At 47.7% G+C, this 14,547-nt stretch overlaps 2 protein-coding genes across 5 annotated transcripts; both read right to left on the reverse strand.

Moving 5' to 3' along the window:
* Positions 1-414: 414 nt before the first annotated feature.
* Positions 415-9,401, reverse strand: LOC117647519 (SH3 domain-containing kinase-binding protein 1). Of its 4 annotated transcripts, none has more exons than XM_034389286.1 (13): positions 9,278-9,401; positions 7,738-7,895; positions 6,963-7,032; positions 6,727-6,863; positions 6,517-6,646; positions 6,283-6,408; positions 6,002-6,189; positions 5,800-5,920; positions 5,592-5,720; positions 5,175-5,284; positions 4,842-5,100; positions 4,431-4,753; positions 415-4,353 (listed from the first exon to the last, which is right to left on the reverse strand). In XM_034389286.1, the coding sequence occupies exons 1-13, from the start codon at positions 9,384-9,386 to the stop codon at positions 4,213-4,215; spliced, it is 2,001 nt and encodes a 666-aa protein (XP_034245177.1). In that variant the 5' UTR covers positions 9,387-9,401; the 3' UTR covers positions 415-4,212. The 4 variants fall into 4 exon arrangements, with proteins under 4 accessions (XP_034245177.1, XP_034245176.1, XP_034245178.1 ...); XM_034389285.1 differs by having other exon boundaries at positions 5,496-5,720; XM_034389287.1 differs by lacking the exon at positions 9,278-9,401 and adding an exon at positions 8,663-9,162 and having other exon boundaries at positions 4,213-4,353; positions 5,496-5,720.
* Positions 9,402-10,808: 1,407 nt separating this feature from the next.
* On the reverse strand, positions 10,809-14,547 carry LOC117647393 (putative GPI-anchored protein pfl2). Its single transcript, XM_034389120.1, has 5 exons — positions 13,948-14,547; positions 12,425-12,797; positions 11,490-11,609; positions 11,099-11,256; positions 10,809-11,015 (listed from the first exon to the last, which is right to left on the reverse strand). The coding sequence occupies exons 1-5, from the start codon at positions 14,545-14,547 to the stop codon at positions 10,809-10,811; spliced, it is 1,458 nt and encodes a 485-aa protein (XP_034245011.1).

Genomic DNA, 14,547 nt, shown 5'->3' on the forward strand with positions numbered 1-14,547 from the left:
CGAGCTGGAGCCCAAAGCCCAAGGCGAGGGTGGGGCGGGGAGGGGAGGTGTTCGACACGGCGACACGGCTTCGGAGCAGATCGTGGGTTTGGTCCCGGCTTTAGGTTTGGAGCTCAGGTTCAGAGGCCATGTGTGTAAGGTCGGTCCAAATTAACTTGAGCGGGAGGGCCACACACACAGACACCGAGGTCCTCAAGGCTCCTCAAGGCTACCCTCTTCGTTTCGCTGCTGGAGTCTGTTTGGTGTTGCAGTGTGTTGCACCAGGGGACCGCGCTTAAACTGTCACAGTAATTGAAGTTACCCCAAATGAAAGCATGCAGTCGGACGTCCCCTTTGAATTATTTTCCCAAACGCATTTTGTTTGACTTTTTCTGGTCTGATAGTGATTGAATTAGGGGAAAATTAACGAAAATGTGATGTTCAACACTCTTTTATTCAACAAAAATACAAGGTATCTGCCACTGAACAAGTGGTTCTTGAGTTGCTTAATGTGGCTTCAACTGCACAATGAAATAATCATCATTTATAATGAGGAAATCTTTAAATGATTCAGGGCAAGTATTGAAACACAACCAGCATCCAAGCTATTTCACAATGATAAATTACAAGAACGTTCTTTGATGGTCATTTGTATTTTGAAAAAGCTGTGGCAGGGGCATGCTCCTTTAAGTTAACAAGTCACAACCTGACATAAAAATGTGACTCAAACTGTTCTTTTAATTTTTTCTTTAAATGAGACTCATTTGAAAGGGATTTTAAAAAAATCAACATTATGAACTTGCCACTACCAATGATCCATTAATTTCCTAGCTACAAAACACTCCCTATCAGTCAATGGTATCGAATGAAGTCCAGTTACTCATGCAGACTTTTCTCTTCTATCAGTGCCAGACAACTGAACAGAGATAGCACCACAAAGGGGACACAAGGGTACCACCAGGAAGAGTGTCACATTTAAATGAGTGTTTAAAAATAACTTTACTACAGAAAACTAAGACCACCTAACTATTTCCTGCTTTAAAGAAAGAAAAGGGACATGTGTTTCTGAGGGAAGACAACAGAATTTGGCTGGATATGAGCAGTTTAACACACCCAGACGTTCAGTAGTTTCATGACCAAAAAAAACTACCAAACAAAAACAATTACTTTTTTAAGAAACTTCAAAAACTGTTGGGGAAAAATAGTGCAAGGGACAGGATCTGATTTTACAAAATGTTATACTAAATAGAAAAGATATCCAAACTATCTAGTCTTTTCTATAAAAATAACTTACGCCTTCATTGTTTCAAAAGCAGATTCTGCTTGTTCATGTCGCAATTAACTTAATGAAGAAAAAAAAGAGAGAGAAGTGGTAGGGAGCTGGGGTAAAAGACATGCCCCATACATAAGGAGGGTATGCCTTTCAACAAGGATACCTTGAACACATAAATAAAAACAAAGATTGACAAGCATAGAGGTAATCATATTATACCACAAAGGCAAAACTTACACTTAGAGTAGAATCATTTTCAAACTTACAGGTGTAATTCAAGTTCTGTTTGTGATACAATAGGTACGTAGCACCAGATGCTAAAATTTCAGTCCTGTAGTTTAAAGTAATCTTTAAACAGTTCTCAAGAATTATGCTTTCCACATAACAGTGGATCTCCTTCAATATTAACACACAGAGGCCAAAAAATCTTACAAAAGTGGATGCAACAGTGACCAATGGCACATTCTGTTTTGATATTAAGCTATATGAAAAAAAGCTAGCTCTGGAATATTTCTTCTTTTTTTTGTTTTATCATACTGATTATTTAACCTAGGTTGGGAATGATTTCACTGGTTTTGTAGACTTAGTTGTGACAGAAAGTATTTCAATTTAAAACAGACAAGAAAGAAGAACTGAGGATACATACAGCTGATCAACTGACACAGTCAATTACAATTAAAATCAGGCATGCACCCAGGACAAGAGAGCCTTTGAATGAAAGGGTACAATACTGATAGACCACAAGTATAGCTATGAAAACGCTTGTATATCACCTCAGTGTCTTGTCTTCCTTTGGAATCTGCACTGTGAAATTACAATCACATTCAATACTTTCAGGTTGTTCCCAAATTGTTCAAAACAAACTAATACAAGTACTCTCATTGGTACAATGCATACAACAATTTACTTCCATAATACTATCTGTTTCAGAACAGAAATTAATACATATACAAGAGACACAGACCAACAATATGACATGAATACCCTTAACCTGGTGTGAAGCAAGAAACCGCATGGTAATGCTATTTGCCCAAATAAGGCTTTACAGTACTTGTATTACTAACAGTTCATATTCTAACATTTGATAGGAATGAATGAAAATATGTATTATTGTACAGGGTAAGTATTTAAATATATGCATATTTAATTATATATAAAGCATGTACACCTCAATTATGGCCAAAGTCTGTACAAGTGTTATAAAAAATACACATATATATAAATTATACTGTAATACTAAAGTACACTCTTGATGATACTGAGGCTGAGAGGCCTTCTAAAAGTCTGTTTGACTGTAAGGTTCCCATGATATACTGCCTGACTTGAATGGTTTTATCCCTCCAAAACAAATTAAAAAAATTATTCATTGATGACATTGGCCACAAGAAATGATGCTGTATCCACACATTCAAAAAACATCACACTGAAATAATCAACGCTTATTCGACACATCTGCAATAAAACCTCACATTAGCACTCAAGTCTTTATGTAACTAGCCAAACATGATCAAAAAATAAATATTTTAGAAATAGTTTGGAGACATTTGTTCCCAGTCTACAACTTGTCTTAATCCTATCTGCACCACTGTACTTGTCATACCAAGATTGTTCGAAAGTGTCAAACTTGATCAAGGTTACATTTTTTGGAATATTAAATATTGGTTGTCTTTTACAGGAGTAAGCTACTGCCATTAATATCATTACCGACAGCAAAAACAAAGAATCACTTAAGGGTTATTATAGCAAAAAGCAACACCAGAGTCAATTGCATAAAATTGTTACCTGTCTACTGTTATTTAAAATATAGAATACAGTACAAATACACAAGCAAAATTCATATTCAGTAATCAATTGTGTTAAATAACTAGAAAAGTACTTTACTCTCAAATGCGGTATGAATATGTTTAAATTTACTTTCTTACAAAGGATATTAATGATAGATACATTGCCTGACTAATTGGTGTGTCACATTTCATGACTTGAGCTCTTCATGTCTTGCTTAACACTCAAATTGGAATGCAATAAGAAAAATATTACATACTTTTATACAATGGTACAGTATAGAAAGAAAAATACTAGGTCTAAACTCAGTTGCAAACCAAAGCATGACTACAAAACACCACTCATAACTTTCCCTCCAGACAAAAATGCCAATAATAATGGATGCTGGAGGAGGCAAAATACTATAATGAAAAAGTAAAGTATCCCATGGAATGTTTTGGAATCACAAGTGTTAACATGATCGTCAAATACTGTGAGACATGATTTGAAGCAAATTATTTGAGCACATTGTATAAGGCAATAAAATTTGATGAGTATGAGGCTAGCCTCAGTTGTAAATATAACAAACAAATTTATATTCAGGAATGTTTTAAGACAAATACAAAATTGAAAGACTAGATGATCTGTAAGTACTTAAAATGCTGAAAGTGTCAGCAAGAAACACATATAATGTTGAATGGATAAAACAAGCCAGTGAAAATATGTTCAATTGGCTTATGTACAAAATTGATCATACACCTAAAACTGTATAAACACTGAAAATGACTTCCTAAAAAGCCACTTCAACTGTAACAAAAGTCAACTGAAGGAGGAATGCTGATAAGATAAGGTAACAGCACTAGGTAACGACCTCAGTGGCCTGGTTGATATGGGAGGGACAGGGAGCAAACCTTATCAGATGGGTGAAATCCAATACTAAAAACAAATGATAAAAAACAAGAAATTCATTCAGTTTACAAAGTAACACACACCAGGTATCCCTCCTTCATTTGACTTTCAGTCCCTCATACATCTAATATAACAATTAAAACACTGGACAAATACGGCCTAATTGTTAACAGTTATCAACTGTGTATGACATAAACGGAAACAAAAAGAAAACAATATGTGCAACAAATTTAAGTCCAGGATTGACAAAAGTATAATTTGGTGTACATAGCCTAGGTAGGGAATTGATATTAAACCTGAGTAACAAGGTCAGTCAGTTTAACTATTTCCTGTTGCATTTGGAATCGTTTTTCCTTTTCTTCATTTAATTGTAGGCTGAGTTCAGTGACCGTACGCTTCAGGAATTCACAATGATTTTCCAGCTTTTTGACCTGAAACAAAAAAATCAATTTAGTGTCTTGAACACAGTCAGCAGAGGTAATCCAGAACTCCCTTCCCTTCTTCCTACCTTCTCCACCAATTCCAGAAATTGTTTCATGGGCACAGTGGCATCTGGAGGCACGGAGTTTGAGGGAGGAGTGGATAACTTGTCATTGGCTGTTGAATACATCGAGACGGGTCGGTTTCCAGGTCCAGACAGTCGCGTGGCAGGCACCTCGCTATGAACAGACTGAGGCCGAGAAGACACAGTGGCCGATGGGGGGTGATTGGGCGCGCTACTCGCAATGTTGTTCGCTGTGGAGTGCTGACGGACTGTCACAGTGTTGGGCTTTGGTGGCTCAGGGGAAGTAGGGCTGGCAGGACTGTCTGGGATATCCTTCTTTGAACGAGCTGTGAAAACATGAATGAGACATAAAAGTAGTTAAAAATGGTGATGAATGAGAGTGACGTGACTTCAGAAAAAAACACTGAAACACACCTGTTTCTGGCTTTGGAGGGCTAGGCGCAGCTGGGCTTTTAATACCTTTCTTGGCAGCCTGGCTCATCTTCAACTCTTCCATCCACGGGGCCTTATTCTTCTCCCACTCCTTGCTGTTGCGATTGGAAGAAGTTCCACTTGAAGCACTGCTGTTGATGTCAAAGCCATTTTCTTTATCTGTTTCTTCTAATGATACATTGTTCTCATTGGAATGGTTGTGGTGATCACTATTTCCATTTAACATTCCTCCAACGGGTTCCTGTTAAAGAAAATGGAAACACTGTTACACACATAAATTTGAAATGAAAATTTGTTGTTAAGAGAGAAACATACTGCGTCCTTATTCAGCATGGCCGTCGGCAAGCGTCGCCGAGGTGCTTTGGCACGAGAGGCCGTGGGGTGTGTCAGCATGGCACCTCTCTCCACTCCATCAAAATCAGCATCTGCAGCAATTCCAAACACAACAAGGATGAAGAAAAATAAATTTCCAGACAGTTTGAATTGAAAGATTGTCAGTCTTTATTTTTATATGAACAAATCTACTGAAACATAAACTTCCCAGAACTAAACTAGCCTCCCTTCCAACACGTAATTCAGTCATAACCACATCTTCCACCGTCCACCACCCAGCTGATACCCACGCAATCAACTCACCTCCAGACAAGTTATTTGTTATTTTAAGTTTACTACTCGCAGTCCCATCTACAAGATCGTTGAGCCTCTGCTCGGGACTGTCAGCTACTTCGTTACCTCCTTTCTTTGGTGCTGTCACTGTGTTTACTGGTGGCGACACAGCGGGGGCAGCATTCCTCAACTGAGGCTTTTTCGATGCAGGCGGAAGGACTGGCTTCTTACTGAGCACAGGTGGAGCTTTCTCATCTGAAACAACAATCAGTTCATTTAAGAATGTGACTCCCATATACTGAGATGGATAGCAGCAAAAATGACTAGTATATACCTGGCTTTGAATTGTCAAGAGACTTCTTCGCAGTAGGAACTTTAGAGATGTCTCCTCTAGTGGATATAGATGTAGTTGTTTTAGCAGGGGGTGGCCTTTCTGGTTTTCTTGCCTGTGGGGACTGAAATCAGTATGAGGTTAATGATACAGTATGCAGAGAACAAGCAGTTTCAATTAAGTACATAATCAGGTCTTCAAATACCTCTTCTGGAGGAAGCAAGACCACAAAATTATCGGGGAAAAGCCCAGTATGGCCGCGCAACTCTCCTTTCCACCACCCTTTGTCTTGAACATCCTTTGTTACAATTGTGACAATGTCACCTTCCTTCAGTGTTAGTTCATCTTCATTAGCTGCCTCGTATTGGTATAGGACACGGCAAAGCTCTTTCACTACAAAGGGAACAGAGAACAATTGTTAAGAAATGGGCTGGCACAAGAGGTAAAGCCTCATTAAGAGAACAATCTCAGTAACCAAGGTAGTACCTGGTTTAGGAGGGAGCACAGGAGCATTGCAGTCCACATCAAGTGCATTTGGATTACCAGAATCAGGCCCCGTTGGAGATGCAGGTGAATCTGTTTCACTAATGATGACCCCCTTCATTTTGTCACCTGTGAAACCAAAACAAGCAACTCAAATGTTAATTCCATCACAGAAACAAATGCAATCCATATAATACCAAATTCAGATCAATGAAATTTTTTTATTCTTAAATTTACCTGAAACTTCTTCTTTACGAATCATGGATAAGGGAGGTGGTTGAGTGGCTGATGTTTTGCGGCTACCTGGTCCACCATTGGTTTGCTTCTCTGTTATTTCAGTAACAAAGTTTGAAGGGAACACACCAACCTGAAACAGTCATAGCTTATGTTAAGCAAGAATCAATCTTTGGCTGGTATTTTACACAGCTCAGAGTCTTTGAGATTTACCCTATTTCTGAGTTTGCCCCGCCACCACCCTTCTTCTACTTCGTCTAATACATCAATGACATCATTGATCTGAAGCTCCAATTCGTCATCATTGGCAGGCTGGTAGCTGAAGAGAACTTTACACCTTCTTGCACTGCCTAAGATACATAGAGAAACACACAGATATGAGAAACTTAAGTAATGTGGTTAATTATGACCAAGATCTTAAAAAACACAAAATTAAAATTTTTACTTACCTCCACGCAATTGGACTTCATTATTGGCCATTGTTTCTTTTGTAGAGGTACCGTTAGCCTTACTTCGAATCTGCAAAAAAAAAGGTTATGTTCCATAATCTACTAAGCAAGAATTTAAAATTTAATTATACAACAAGGCAACTTACCAAGCCTCCAGTATCAAAACTTACATGCACTACAATGGAACTGACATAACTACTACTATATAAAGAAATACAATCCCTCAAAAATGCATTGACATGTTAAAATTGGTTTGTTTTTTAACATAAGTAAGAACTACTACATGCACATGCATTTAATGTGCAAAGCATTGTGAGACAGCAGCAAATTTTAAAAGTAGCATTATGAGCAGACTTGGGGGGAAAATGCAAATGTGTGTGAGTAATGAACAGCATCCAATTGAGTTCTCTTTATTTCCAATAAGCATTAAGAGAAAAAGAGAAGGCGTCAGAACTTTAAATGAGAGCCAAGAGGTTGTTGCTACACCTCACGGCAGACACACTGCAACAACAAATTACATTTGTGTGTGTTAACACCACCAACGCCCAAAACTACAAGAGTCACATTTCTAACAGCGGTAATAAGGAATTATCTCAAGATGAAAGGAGGAAAACTACAGGAGAAGGTGAGTTATAGCCCTCGCAATACAGATGAGAAATTCTTTGAAATAGACAGGTAAAGAAGGTTTCGAACTCACGAATAATCTCTAAATCTTCACTACTTAGTCCTCAGCTACAACATAAAAGAATGAGGATCAGCAGACCTCGGATCTCACCTTCACGAAATTGTCCGGGAACATTCCTCTGCGACCATGCAGACAGCCCTCCCACCATCCACCCGGTTGTGTGCGAATGTCAGTAATGACATCACCTTTGTGGATCGACAATTCATCGACTTCCTGAGCTGAGTAGTCAAACTCCACCACCGCCTCCACTGTAAATGGGAATATGCTCTCACTCAGAACACGTTTAAGAGGTCACCATAGAGTAGCCTCTGCGATTGAGATAAATAGCTGTCAAAGGATAAATATATATGTATGCGACTTGGAGCTTAGCCCATTCTTAGTTCATCCTACATCCTTCATTCTGCAAAGCAGACAAACAACGAGAATGTATGTTCTGTTGCGGTTACTCCCCGTTGTCACTACCCCCAAACTTAAGTTGTACCAGAAAGGAATGAACTGATACCGAAGGATTGAAAAACATGTCAACAGTAGGAAGGGAGGGGGAAGAGTGCTTCTTGGAGCGAATGTGCATAGATATGTACACGTGAAATTGAGAACCTACTTAACCTCTTGGGCCGTGTTCTCATTCAGAAATCTACGACCCACAGAAGACGCGAGGACGGAACTTATCCTCGCAGCAGCAAAAGGAGCATTGCTCGCGCGACTCAGCAAGGAACCTCCCCGTGAAATAATACAAAATGAATGGTATTTGGCGAACGAGGCCAAACGTCCTGACAAGTAGGCTTAGGCTATGGGGGTCAATAGATGTACAAGCGAAGCCAAGCTTGAGCCGCTGAGCCAGTGCGTTCGTTGGGCGGAACCGTCATCTGATCATCAGTGCAAAGGCAGTAAAGCATTCAGCTGCGAAATTATGTAGGAAAATTTGCAAGTATCGCCACAAATTGAGACGATGAGGCCCCGATTAAGGCGGCCCAGCTTCGTTAACGGGCAACTTCTGGATCCGTTCAGCACTTACCCATCGTTGTATTGAACTCCAGTAAGAATTTTATCTGAGACTGGCCACGAAAGAGGGAAATTCAACGAAATTTGAACACATCCCAAGCACCGCCAGCAGCCCAACCCCGATGATATCATACGCCTCGGCAAAACAATAACAACAAAAAGAAGGCCAACTTGTACACAAACAGCACAGGCGCGTAGGGCACGTTCATATGAAGCCCCACCGACCAGAGGCGGTCGCAGCCGGTCAGTTTTCGATCCCGCTGCTCCAGTTATTTCTCCAGTTTTGACCAGCCCTGGAGGAAAGCCACAGGTACCATTGCAGTGAGCCATCGATAAACCAGGTAAAGTCCTTGAACCAATAACCAATCGCGAAACTTCAGAAAGCGAACGGAAGCTGCAAGCTGGTGGCCGTCCGGTGGCGCCACCACGCGGATGACGCAGGAAGCAGTCGCTGTTTGACGTGCGCAGCGCGGGTTGCATAGCTCACGGGCCGCAGGGGCTAGGGCCCGCAAGACACTCGTTGGATTAGATAGGGTTGACTCAGACGCTGCGCCGGGGAAGCCCGAATCTAGCTGGAAAGCGCGGCCAGTCAAATGCAACCCTGGTGTTAGTAATGAATGGCCGGTACCTCGCGCCTTCGCAAAGGCTCTCGCGCGCAGGGCATGGACGCGGCGTTTCCCCTCCTTTCCGCACCGGGCAAAACAGCCTCCTAGAATTACCGACAGCCGATAGCACATTTTGGGGCCGGAGCGCGGGGCCGCGGGGCGCAGCGCATTCGCAGGCCTCGTCGCCGGCCTCGTCGCCGGCCTCGTCACCGACCAGGCAGGGAAGGTCAGTCTGGTCATTTTGGAGCGGAGGGGCGGCGGGGGCGCGGGCCTGACCGCCACGGTCCTGGAATCAAGGACATCGGGGGCAATCTTGCTGCTTTGGAGGAGAGTGGGAGTAGGGGCGCGCGGCTGGCCAGCTTGGAACCGTACGGAGGGAAGGGGGGTGGTGGCGCGGGCCTCACCGCAGTCCGGGACATCTCCGGGGGCGGGGGCGGCGGGGGCACACTGGGCCGCACCACGGTCCGCGAGCTCCTCACGTTCCCCGTCATAACGGACGCTGGTCGCACACGAAACTGGCGATCGGAGCGGCGGTCGCGGCGCGGGTCTCGGACACACTGGTCGACGGCGGCGGGCAGCGCGCAGGCCTCTGAGGCCATCGCCTGTCAGGTCAGCACGTTGGCATCGGGCTGAACTGGCTGAACCGCATCCCACGAGGAAAAGCGGCGCGGCGCTGTTTGTTTCGCGTCGCGGCAGAAAGTCGGCTTACTCTGCAGCCTGCCCTGCGCGGCCTGCGCGGCCTGCCTCGTGGTCGGCGTCGTGGTCGGCGCGGTGCTCGTCGCGGCGGGGGCAAACCCCAGCGGGATCGCAGTGCTCACAACGGCCTTGGGCCCATGAAGCGCGTGGCCAGCGAAGGACCCACGTGCTGCAACAACGCTGTGGCCCCCAAAATTTTTACGTAGAAAGCCAAGGCTCCCATGCTGACCCAGAATAGCTGTCAGCCCGGAATATTTTCTGGTCCAGCTGCTCGATAGGCCCTCCCAGCTACCGGAATAGTTTTCCCTGACCCTCCCAGCTGCCGGAATAGTTTTCCCTGGCCCTCCCAGCTGCCGGAATAGTTTTCCCTGGCCCTCCCAGCTGCCGGAATAGTTTTCCTTGGCCCTCCCAGCTGCCGGAATAGTTTTCCCTGGCCCTCCCAGCTGCCGGAATAGTTTTCCCTGACCCTCCCAGCTGCCGGAATAGTTTTCCCTGACCCTCCCAGCTGCCGGAATAGTTTTCCCTGGCCCTCCCAGCTGCCGGAATAGTTTTCCCTGGCCCTCCCAGCTGCCGGAATAGTTTTCCCTGACCCTCCCAGCTGCCGGAATAGTTTTCCCTGACCCTCCCAGCTGCCGGAATAGTTTTCCCTGGCCCTCCCAGCTGCCGGAATAGTTTTCCCTGACCCTCCCAGCTGCCGGAATAGTTTTCCCTGGCCCTCCCAGCTGCCGGAAAAGTTTTCCCTGGCCCTCCCAGCTGCCGGAATAGTTTTCCCTGGCCGATCACCGACCGCTCTGTGGCTTTTGACAATACCCCTCTCTTTAAGCAATACTCCTCGCTCCCACAGTGGGCTTGGGCGAATTATTTTGACGTGGGTGAGATCGAGAAAGGGTTAACGGACCTCGGGTGAATTTTAGAGGGTGAATTGGCCGTGGGTGTATTGACTTTGGGCCTGTTGGGTTTTGGGTGAATAACGTCTGGGTGAGTGGGCCGGACCCCGTACCCACCGTCGTCGTCCGGCTTGTCGAAGCTGAATGGCTCGCCCGGCACGGGGCAGGCTTTGGCTACCTGTGGCGGCAGACTGATGCTTTTAGTTGCCGGTGGACCCTGGGACTGGGTTCGAGTACCGCCACCGCCGGTTCGGCCCTCACCCTGGCGAAGTTGCTCGGGAACACGCCCCGCTGACCGCGGAGGCAGCCCTTCAGCCAGCCCTTGCTGTAGGGCTGCAGCTCGGTGAGCACGTCACCGGGGGCCAGGGAGAGCTCGTCGAAGTGGGCCTTCTTGTAGGCCGCGAACACCTTGGCGTATCCTGCAGAGCATGCCAGCCGCGACCGCCAACTTCTCACCGACTGCCTTCGTTGTCTCTCTCGCACTCATGGGGCGTTCCGCAGGGGTGCGAGAGAGACAGCAGTCTTCGTGCCTCGCGGCCAGGCCGAGGGCGTGGCCTCACCTAGGGCCGCCGGGAAGGTGTCGTTGACGGGGAAGACGGCCTTGGTGGGCTGGCCGTGCCCGGGGCAGCCGCAGTCCGTCGCCCGGACGCGCTTCTGGCCCGGCTTCTGCGGGCAGGCAGAGCAGGGCCGCATTCAGCATGGCGGGCGAGGCACCGGGGACACGCCGAGGACACGCGTAGACCAGTCGGACGTACCCGCCACCCGAACACGTCTGAAACACCGGCAGGGGCGCCGCTGCTGCACTGTAGCATTTTGCTGAATTTGAAACGACGCACCAAACAAAATGCAGTGCAGTTACGACAACAAATAAAAATAGTTGGGTTTGGCGACAGGGCCATGGAGAGGTGTCGGACGCGTGCAGCTGATGCCCCGGGCCGCCTTTTCCCAGGGCACTATGTAGTCCGGGGCCCGCTTTATATTTCGTTTCATTAATTCCCGCGCACCGTGGGCGGGGCGGGGCGGGCCGCTGGCCGATAGATAACGAGAAAACGCGCCCATAAGCCCCACGTTACGCGGTGCACAACGGCCTAGCTTCCCGCGCGTTGACAGAATCGCTTTTATGTAATCTTTGATTCATGAAATTTTAAGCCCTTTTCGCTGTGGCCGTGTGTACACCGGCCAACAATGGTCCCCGTGGCGTGCCTGGGCCGTGGTGACCGTGTTTGAAATGTGTGGGCCGCGGCGCACTAATCCCAGTTCCAGCCCTGCGCAGCCCCGCGCAGCCCCGCACAGCCCCGCGAAGCCCCGCCTTGTTTGGAACGCGAATCGGTCAGGGCGGCCAGGGCCTTGCCCAGGGCCCAGCGCGCCCAGCACCGCCAACCCAACACCCGACGCCATGCTGCCCTCGAATCGCAAATCCCGGTCTCGCCGACCAATACACCTGGCGACGACCTTTTTCGAATTTTGCCGCGCAAACAACGGCACTGTGTGCTGAGCGCGTCAACCCCATCCCCCAGCATGGCCCCAGCATGGCGTGGCGTAGCGCCCTGCCCCGACGATGGCCGGGCTGGGGCCGGCCGGACTTACCAGCCATGGCGTCAGTGGCGCTGCCAGAGGGGCGCCAGGACGAGGACGACGACGCGGTCCTGGTGGACGACCGGGACGACCTGGAGGACGTCTCAGACGACGCCGTCGTGGACGGTGGCAGGGTCGTCCTAGCAGTAGGCACCTCCGACGACGCCGTCGTGGACGCCGATGCTGACGTCCTCGTAGGCGCCTCGGACGACGCCGTCGTGGACGATGGTGGGGTCGTCCTGGCGGGCATCTCTGACGACGCCATCGTGGATGTCGGTTCCGACGTCTTGGTTGAGGCCTCGGAGGACGCCGTCAACGCTTCTCCTGGGATTGTTGATATTGCGAGCGTTGTTTGGAAGGAAGCGCTCGTGGACTCGGCTGGACTCTGCAAACAGAGCAGCCCTTAAGACAGTGGTTCTCAACCTTAGTGGGGTCGCGAAATTTTTTTAAGGGGTCGCGGCGATGCTGGGGTCGTGTTTTAGGCCGATTTTAAGCAGCCACTGCGTCTGATCCGAGGCGGGCATTTTGCTCCCTCAACGGGCAATCGGTCTTTGGACCTTCCTTTAGCATGCCTTTGTTACGGAGTGCAATTATCAGTCTTAGTTTGGGAGCAGTATTGTCTCAAAGTTGGCCGAAACGCTCAGAAATGTCTATGAAATCGTGTTTTGGGCCGATTTTAAGCAGCCACTGCGTCTGATCCGAGGCGGGCATTTTGCTCCCCAACGGGCAATTGGTCTTTGGACCTTCCTTTAGCATGTCTTTGTTACGGAGTGCGATTGTCAGTCTTAGTTTGGGAGCAGTATTGTCTCAAAGTCGATCAAAACGGTCGCAAGTGTCTTTGAAAAATCGTTGTGACTTTTGGTCAACTTTGAGACAATACTGCTCCCAAACTAAGACTGATAATCGCACTCCGTACAAAGGCATGCTAAAGAAGGTCCAAAGACCAACTGCCGTTGAGGGAGCAAATGCCCGCCTCGGATCAGACGCAGTGGCTGCTTAAAATCGGCCCAAACACGATTTTTCATAGACATTTCTGAGCGTTTCGGCCAACTTTGAGACAATACTGCTCTCAAACTAGACTGATAATTGCACTCCGTAACAAAGGCATGCTAAGGAAGGTCCAAAGCCAACTGCCCGTTGAGGGAGCAAAATGCCCGCCTCGGATCAGACGCAGTGGCTGCTTAAAATCGGCCCAAAACACGATTTTTCAAAGACACTGCTGACCGTTTCGGCCAACTTTGAGACAATACTGCTCCCAAACTAAGACTGATAATTGCACTCCGTAACAAAGGCATGCTAAAGGAAGGTCCAAAGACCAGTTGCCCGTTGAGGGAGCAAAATGCCCGCCTCGGATCAGACACCGTGGCATGTTAAAGGAGGGGTCCCGTGGGGTCGCGAAATTTTTCCTGGGGGTCGCGGAAATTTTTGGCTTCAAATTTGGGGTCGCGAGCCGAGAAAGGTTGAGAACCGCTGCCTTAAGAGGTCCGAGAGGATAAGGCATTTCTCCAGGCCATGCGCAATTCTCCAGGGTGTACCTGGGAATCCGAATCGTCCGAAGAGGTTTCGTCCGCGGAGTCATCCTCAGAGGTCGAAGAGGAAGATGAAGTGATAGAGGCCGAGGTGGTGGTTGGCGATGAAGTGGTAGAGGCCGAGGTGGTGGTTGGCGATGAAGTGGTAGAGGCCGAGGTGGTGGTTGGCGATGATGTGGTGGCGGTGGCGGTTTGTCCAAGGGACGAAGTTTGGGTGGATGAATTAGTGGTTCCGGCTGTAGCAGTTGTTATCGAGGAGCTTGTGGTAACTGAAGTGGTGCCGTTCGTGGCCTCATCCGTGTCGGCCGACTCTGCACTGCCGTTTTCCGAGGCCTCTGTCGAGGACGCCGCGGGTCCGCGTGGCGTTGTCGAAAACGCGCCCGCTGTCATCGCCGACCCCTGTGTCGAGGCGGTGTGCCAAGAGGAGCGCAGGCCGTGCGTCGTGCCGTGTGTAGAGGCCGTCCCCGCGGTGGTCGCCCGCCCCGACGTCGAGGCCGTGCCGTCGTCATCCTCGTCGTCCGAGGTGGCGGCCCCCTTGGTGGCCTTGGAGCGCAGGCCGTGCGTCGTTCCGTGTGTGGTCGCCGTCCGCCCCGACGTCGAGGCCAT

Source organism: Thrips palmi, unplaced genomic scaffold (assembly GCF_012932325.1).
Source record: "Thrips palmi isolate BJ-2018 unplaced genomic scaffold, TpBJ-2018v1 HiC_scaffold_2, whole genome shotgun sequence".
Classification (NCBI taxonomy): domain Eukaryota; kingdom Metazoa; phylum Arthropoda; class Insecta; order Thysanoptera; family Thripidae; genus Thrips; species Thrips palmi.